Here is an 8713-nt window from a genome sequence, read left to right on the forward strand (position 1 = left end):
TAAATTCCAAATAATTTAAGTATAATGTATCAGTTTATTCATCTAGGAACTAGCAGAACTTGGGAAAAATCCCAGCTTTATCTAAATTCAAAATCATTGATTTCAACCTCTTTTTTGTTTCAGTAGTAAAGTCGATGTACATAGCAGATTTCCTTCTAAAAGGGATGCTTTGTAAGTAAGAAATCCTCATTTTTTCCTGTTTAAAACTCTTCACACACATACACACACACAAACATTATTTTAAAAGTAAACATTGCCTTTTGTCCCATTTTATATGCTCAGGTTGAATTTCATATATAATTTGAAAATAGTTTTCAAAAATTCTCTTTATACATTATTTCCCATGCCCTCTTCACTGTGTCCTATCATTGAATATTTGTGTTGGATTTCATGTTTGACTAATATGGTTATTTAACTCCCCTCATATATCTTACTTTAAAGAGCAAATTATTACTGATAATTTATAGTCCCATATCACTGGTCAAACAGTCCTCAGACCAATTACACAGTCTGCTCTGATTTGTGAGAATGTTCTCAGTTTTGGTCATTCCCCATAGGAGACAACTGACCAAACCAATGGGAGAAAATGGTAATTCTGCCAAGGACTCTCAGCTACATCCATTCCATCTTCTTCCTCTTACCCCACCATCCCGGATCTCCACCTACACTGCAGAGAAACACAGCAGCAGAGAAAGTTCCAATGTGTCTTTGTGTTTCAGCCTGACATCCTTCAGGGTTCTCTTCTTGTTAGTTCCATCAGAGTTACACCCTTAATCCTATTTCCCTTGAAATCCTGGCTCATACTCCTCCTAATTTAAGTTCTTGATGCCTCAGAAAACATCAGTGTCATAGACATATGCAGGAAAACAACCAAATATTTAAACTGTAGACCGATATTTAAAAATGACAGTTGCCAAATTTAAAATATTTCAATAATTACTATGTAATCAGTCTCAATTCCTATATTTTAAATATTCTCCCAATACATTGGATTCTACAATACAATTTTGTCTACAAGTCCTGATAATGGAATATAGAAATTTATTTCATCTATTCAGATTATCCCTCGACCATATCATAAGTGCATGCAACACGCAGAGAGCTGGAAGAAGGGCTCATTGTCTTGTGCAGCATCCTCAGAAGGAGGGACAAGAATGGGCTTTCTCCACAGGTAGTAACAGAAGAAGTTCAAGACCAGGCAAAGGATGCCCTAGGCCTAGAGTATCTCTCTGTATCCTGTGTAGTTTCCACATGAGGTGACTTCTCAGGTTTCTGGAAGCTCAGTTAGTTTTTAAATGCCGGGCTCTCACAAAGGTGTCTCCTTTTCCAGCCTCCTTCTCAGAGCAGCTTTGACTTCTCTGTTCCTCAGACTATAAATCAGGGGATTCAGCATGGGATTGAAAAGGCTATGAAACAGAAGCATGTATTTCTTCTGCTCCTGGGAGTTCCCATGTCGGGGTCCAACATACATGATAATGGCTGTGCCATAAAAGAGCCCCACCACACAGAGGTGGGAGGAGCAGGTGGAGAAAGCTTTCCGCCGCCCCTTTGCAGACTGGATCTTCAGGGCCGCCCACACAATGTGACCATAGGAGACCATAATAATGAAAAGTGGTCCTACCAGCCCCAATGCTGCCACAGCCACGACCGAAACCTCGTTAACATGGGTATCTGCACAGGCGAGTTTAAGAACAGCTAGAATTTCACAGAAAAAGTGACTCACTTTCTGGGGCCCACAGAAGGGCAACAGTAATAGCAACACCATATCTACTACAGTCAGGAAAACTCCTACAGTCCAGGAAGTCACTGCCAGAGTGAGGCAGACTCTCCAGCTCATGATGGTAGAATACTGAAGGGGCAGGCAGATGGCCACATACCTGTCGTAGGACATCACCACCAAGAGAAGACATTCGGTGAGAGCAAAAGTCAAGGATAGAAAGGTCTGTGTCATGCAGCCAACAAAAGAGATGGGCTGGGCTGGGCTCAGGAGGTTAACCAGCATCTGGGGCACTGTGTTGCAGGCATAGGCTATGTCAACAATAGTCAGGTGGGAGAGAAAGAAGTACATGGGGGTGTGCAGTCGGGAGTCGAGTGAGATGAGTCCCAGGATGACCCCATTGCCCAGAAGGGTGAAGGCATAGAAGAGGGAGAAGAGCCCAAACAGGAGCAACCGCATCTTTGGGCTGAGCGAGAATCCCACTAGGAGGAACTCTGTGACAGAAGTCTGGTTGCCCCCCATTTTCCTGGGAAAGAGACAGAGGAGCTAGCTTACCAGGTCTGAATGCCTGAGGGACATGTTTAACATGTTAAACATGTGTGTGTCATCGTTTCTTCCCTCAGAAAACATCCTCAGTGACACTTCTGTCCTGCTCATCAGTTACTAAGTGAATCCTATGCACTGCAACTGACATAGAAAAAACTTTTTTCATCCTGATCAATTAAATTTTAGTGTTGTATTATTGTGTTCGGTAAACTTTATGTTTATTTTCAAACTTCTACCACAGTTCAAAATGAGTTAACACACCTATTGCCAACCTAACAGTGAACACTCTCCTCAGTCAGCAGGACTGCTTCAGAGGCCTGCCTGAGAGGAATCCCGGCCCACAGTGCACACACAGTCACCGTGGGGAGGGGGCTGTGGGCCTGCCTCTGTACCCACACTCGAGGGTGGAACTGAGGACCAGGAGCCTGTGGGAGATCTTTCTATTAGAGGATCTCACAGATTTGTGCCTTCATTCGATGACTTACTGGTTAGTCATGTATTTTTACTGCCAGCATTATCTTGAATTAAGTTGAGAAAATGGCAGGCAGACTGCCACAACTTTAGCTACATTTAAGGGAAAGAACTTTGTCTTTTGACTTTTGTACCCACAGATATTTACTGTGATCATGCTGTTTCATGATTGGGTATTACTCGTCACACATTTATCCTTATATAAATATTTATATTCCATTCCTGTATGTGTGGATAAAGTATATGTTATGCATATAGCAACACACATTCATACATGGACACATACACACTCGAATCCTTATTGTCATAAACATGTATATCATGTGAATATCATGTACATATAGGTACATATCATGTGAATATAATCCATATTATATTCTTATCTCTATATATTTATATTCTATGCCTTTATGTTTGTGGATAATTTATATGTTAATGTGTATAGTTATGCACACACACATACACAAACATGCACTTGATTCCTTATTATGTGAAAAACTAGTTGCTATTTTCTATATTATTTTCTGCTCTACTTCACTAGTAAAATCCTGGTTGAATGATTTCTTGATCATTCTTGGCCTGGGATTTAAAACTACTGATCAATATCCACGGCAAGAGCTAAAGCTCTAACTATATGCTCAAACCATTACAACCTCTAACATATTTTACAGCTTAACTGTAACAGGAAAATATTATTCATCATGGAACTTTGCTTTTTGTGGTTTATCAATCTTTAGAAAAGTATTTCTACCAGGGTGGAAATTACAAGGTTTGACTTGTAACCATTAAACCACTGCTTCTGTTTTTTTTTTTGTCTGTCTGACTCTATATCCTTGTTGATTCCAGCATCCATCTGAATTTCACTAAAATAAGAATCTCACAAAAACTCATAATTTCAGTCCCATATCGATTCTCCATTCAAATTTTCGCAGAAGTTAATATTTGCAAGTTTTGATAAGCAAAAGTGTGAAGGCTTCATCCTGCTTCAAAGGAAGAATTAGAATTCACAGCAGAAACTCTGGGAGATGATTTTATCTTAGTCTGAGAAATAACGTCATAACAGTTGGAATCACCTTTGTGAAGAAAGCTGGTTGTTTTAGTAGGACTGAGCTTTATGTCAGCTTTAAGTGCTTTAACTGAGAGATTTGGATTCCCAGGTTGTGGTAGAAGGTGAGCAAGAAAAATGCTGAGGTCTCTTCCAACTATAAGATTCATTGGCCCTAAATCTATAGAAAAGTGTTAGCCATTTTTGTTTCAGGTTTGTTGCCACATTTGGGGTGAAAGAACATAGCAATGGTATTTCTAAAATGCCATATGACAAAGGACATAATAAATTAAAGCAGAAGGACCAGTGACTGTCATCTCATCTTACTCCTCTCTGCTGAGGTAGCTGAAACACAAAAGAAAAATACACAGACATTTATTGAACATAATCCATGTTCATCCACACGTCTTGGCTGAGGACACACAAGACAACTCCTATCTGCTGGTGTAGAGAACCTGCTTGGTGTGACAAGTCTGTTAAAAGAGCTCAAAAGATGATAATTCTCATATTCAAATAACTCACCAAGTGAAGTTCACTTTCAAAAATAAAACTTTCAAGACACTCTTCTGTATCAAACTCCTTTTGTGCTCAGTTTGGTCCATTATGTCATGAAAACATGACTGAGTTTCATGGGACAATGGAAACAGTTTCATGCAACTCTCTCAAACAGCTAATGTATCTTATATAAAGAAGAAACTTTACACTAAATGATCAATCTTAGGTGTCTCTGAATGACCTGGTGACTGAAATGATCCTATTAGCTAAGTCTATAATTAGCAAGCACCTGGCACTGACAGACAATAACAATTCTGTTCTGCACTGAGATTTTTCATCACAGCCTGTCTTCCCACCATTCCATGCCTTCCCTAAAGAGCAGAATAAACCTGACCTTTTGTTCTCAAGTCCAGCTTTGTTATCTGAGGGTGTAAGTGCATGTGAGGGTGTGAGGGTGTGAGTGACTGTGTCTGTGGTACTAGCAGAGAAGTGAGAACTCAGGAGAAATGCCAGGGTGGTCCTACTCAGCAGGATCTTGGATGAAAATGTAACAGGCAGACAAGTCAGATGTTACAGGATGTGTCACAGCACAATCTCCACATCCTCAAGTATCTAAGTTCTGAGCAGCTGATCTGATGTGGAGCCCACCTCCATACCCGCAAGGTGAATGTTTTAAGCTGCATGATGTGGTGTGTGGCCCCCATGGAGCTTGTTAAGGTGAGCACCTCCAAAGACTGGTTCTTCCCAAGGGAGCGAAGCATATTGGTCTGCTGAGAAGTGCTATTTTCATATGGAAACCTATGGAGATTGAAGGCTATTTCCTTACATTTAGGGCCCTTTAAGTGACTTCAAGGACACAGAGTTTGCTATCCTGAGGTTGGATTCAGTGGGCACTGCTGGTCACATTGACCTGCGATAATAAACACTGATCTCGAACCTTGCATTTTGGGAAGAGGCCTGGCATGAGAAATTAAGTTATTTGCTAGGAGCATATAAAATATATTAAGTCACTGAGAGTGATGTGGTCCCATAGAATGTGCTATTTAGGGAACATGCACAAAACCTCAATAATCTTTAGAAAAGTATGACATAATAGGCATGAGCATGAGTCCAGATATAACACAGGCAATCAAAGGAACAAATGAAAACTTCAACATAAACAAAATGAAAGATAAAAATCACAGGATCATATCAACAGATGCTGAAAAAGCATTTGATATAGTACCCATTTGTGATAACAACACCCAGCAAAGTGGGAATAGAGGGCGAATACATCAACATAATAAAAGCCATAAGTATGAAACTTACAGCCAATACGATACTCAATGGACAATTCTACAAGTTTTCTTCCTAAGGATCATGAACAAGACAAAGTTGTCCGCTTTCACCACTTTTATTCAACATAGTATTGGAAGTTCTATCGAAAGGAGGAAGTAATACTGTCAAAGTGTTACTTTGCAGATGATATGATAGTGTACATAGAAAACCCTATAGGCTCCAACAGAAGATTACTTGAATAATAAGTCAATTTGAAAAATACTGGGATGCAAAGTCAATATTCAGGTTGAAAGCATTTGCGTCCAGCAACAATGAAATATCACAAATATAAATTAGGAAAAAATTTCCCTTTTCTATAGCAACAAGAAAAAGTACTTACGAATAAACAGAACCAAGAAGGTAAAGGACCTGTGCTCAGAAAACTACACAACACTGAAGAAAGAAATTAAGGAAAATACAAATAAATGGAAGAATATATGTAGTCATGAATAAAGAAAATTTACACCATAAAAGTGTCCACACTACCTAAAGCAAGCCATAGACTCAATGCAATCTCTATTAACAAATATACCAATGATGTATTTCACAGATTCAGAACAATTATTTTAAAAATTTATAAGGAACCAAAAACAACCCCAAATAGTCTCAGCAATTTTGACAGAGAAGAACAAAGTAGGAGGGATCACAATACCTCATATTAAACTATATTACAAGACCACTGTAATCAAAAAAGTCTGGCTTTAGCATAAGAACAGATACATAGATCAATGAATCAGAAGAGAGAGCCCACAAATAAATCAATGTGTCTGTGCTCAACAATATTTGACAAAGGGGGCGGGAGCATAAAATAGAGTGAAAATAGCCTCTTCAAAAAATAGTCTTGAAAGAACTGGAATGTTACATGCAAAAAAAAAAAAAAACAATGAAATTAGACCACTAACATAAAACATACAACAGAATTAACTCATAATGGACAAAAGATTGAAAATGTAAGGTGTGATATCAAAAATGTCATAGAGGAAGACAAAGGCAGCAGAATTTTACATGTCCATGCAGTAATATTTTGATGATATATCCTTCTAGCCAAGAGAAATAAAAGAAAGAATAAACAAATGGGGATCCACCAAATTGAAAAGCTTCTGCATGGCTAAAGAAAATATCATCAAAATGAAAAGGAAACCAACCACACGGGAAACATATCTGTCACTGACACCTGAGACAAGGGTTTTATCTCCAAAATATATAAAGAACTCACAGGACTCACCACCAGGAAGGCAAACAATCCAATTAAAACATGGGCAATGGATCTGAACAGACATTCTCCAAGGAGAACAAACAGATGGTTTATAGGCATATGAAAGGATGCTCAACATCAGTAGCTATCAGAGAGATGCAAACTATAACCACTAGGAGATACCACCTCACACCATTCAGAATGGCCATCATTAACAAGTCAACAAATAGAAAGTGCTGGCGAGGATGTGGTGAAAAGGGAACCCTAGTGCACTATTCGAGGGAATGCAAACTTGTGCAGCTCCTGTGGAAAACAGTATGGAGTTTCTTCAAAACATTAAAAATGGAACTGTCTTTTCATCCAGTGATTCCACTGCTGAAATTATACCCCAAGAGGCATGAAACACCAATTCAAAATATGTACCCCAATGTTCTTAGCAGGATTATTTTAATAGCTATGTGCTAGAAACAGCCTACTGCCTGGAAACAGTCTACTGCCCATAAGTAAATGAGTGGATCAAAAAACTGAATACTATGCAACAGAAAGAAAGAGAAAACTCCTACCTTTCATGACAACATGGATAGAATCAAAGAGTATTATGCTAAGGGAAATAAACCAGGCAGTGAAAGGCGGATACCATATGAGGTCACCTACAAGGTGAACCTAATGAACAAAACAAGCAAACAAGCAAATAGAACCACAGACGTGGAAACAAGGAACACACTGACAGTGACAAGAGGGGATTTGGGAGGGTGGTAAGGAGGGAAGGAGGAAGAGGGTCAAAGAACAAGTATAAATGATTCATGGATATGCACAACACACACAGGGTGGGGACTGACTGTGGGAGCAACCAGGGAAACTGGGACAAGGGAAATAGAACGCCAGTAAAAAAGAGACTTCAAATAACTGTAATTTTTGTCTCAAAGGGAAACAAAGTTATAAAGAATGAAAAATAAAATATATCAATGAAGCATTATAATCTACAAGAAAACAATTATTCATTTTGAAATGTCCATATATAGTGACTTCAGTGAAGAAAACACCAAATACGACACATGGCTACACCGAACACAGAGCAGGACCAATGAACTCAGACAAAAATTAAGAGAAAAGTATCAAATGCAGACATAAAATGAAAAACTGGAGTTGAGTCAGAAAGATGTCTTTGAAAGTGCTGAAAAGTGTTCTAACATATACTCAGGAGAAAGGAAAGTTAAATGGGGAAAAAGATAATATTGAAGATATTATTTCTCAGAATTTCCCAACTGTGGTGAAGAATATGCTCCAATGAGCACAGAAATCTCAGCAAATCACAAGAACATACAACACCACAATCCTGCAATATTATAGTGACATTTCTGAAAAACAACAATAAAGTAAATATTCTCAAATTCTCAGAAAAAAATATTCTCAATATTCTCAGAAAAAATATTTATTCATTACCCATTACCAACAGGAATCGTTGCTTTAGCTGGAAAAAGATACATCCTTTAGTGTCTTTTGTGTGCAGCCCTGTTGGCAATGAAAACATGGGTTTGGTTGCTTTGCTTGGTTTGCTTGTTTTATTTTTGACTTGTGTTTCTCTTTAAAAACATGTTCATTTCATCTTGTTTTTGGATGCATATTTTCCTGTATATAAACTTTTGGATTGACAGTTATTTTTCAACCCTTCTCAGATACTAATCATTGACCTCTGACCTCTATAGTTCCCACTCAGCAGACAGAAATTATTATTATTGCTGTATTCCTCATGGTACTACACGGAGGATCCAGTTCCATGCAGGCACCTGTACTCTAATTTCCCACCTTGCATAAGAAAGGGCTGTTCTCATAGGCCATTGCCATCATTTCATCCCGGGACCTTAGGAACTGAAAGTGACTTTAAGCAAGTGCTGGCTTCAGATCTCCCCATTCAGTTGCCGATTCT

General features: G+C 38.6%; 1 protein-coding gene across 1 annotated transcript; it reads right to left on the bottom strand.

The window, feature by feature from the left end:
• Positions 1-1306: 1306 nt before the first annotated feature.
• On the bottom strand, positions 1307-2239 carry LOC118986877 (olfactory receptor 13-like). Its single transcript, XM_037045939.1, has one exon. The coding sequence runs from the start codon at positions 2237-2239 to the stop codon at positions 1307-1309; it is 933 nt and encodes a 310-aa protein (XP_036901834.1).
• Positions 2240-8713: the final 6474 nt, after the last annotated feature.

This window comes from Sturnira hondurensis, unplaced genomic scaffold, assembly GCF_014824575.4.
Source record: "Sturnira hondurensis isolate 20B ecotype Veracruz unplaced genomic scaffold, ASM1482457v3 Scaffold0004622, whole genome shotgun sequence".
Classification (NCBI taxonomy): Eukaryota; Metazoa; Chordata; class Mammalia; order Chiroptera; family Phyllostomidae; genus Sturnira; species Sturnira hondurensis.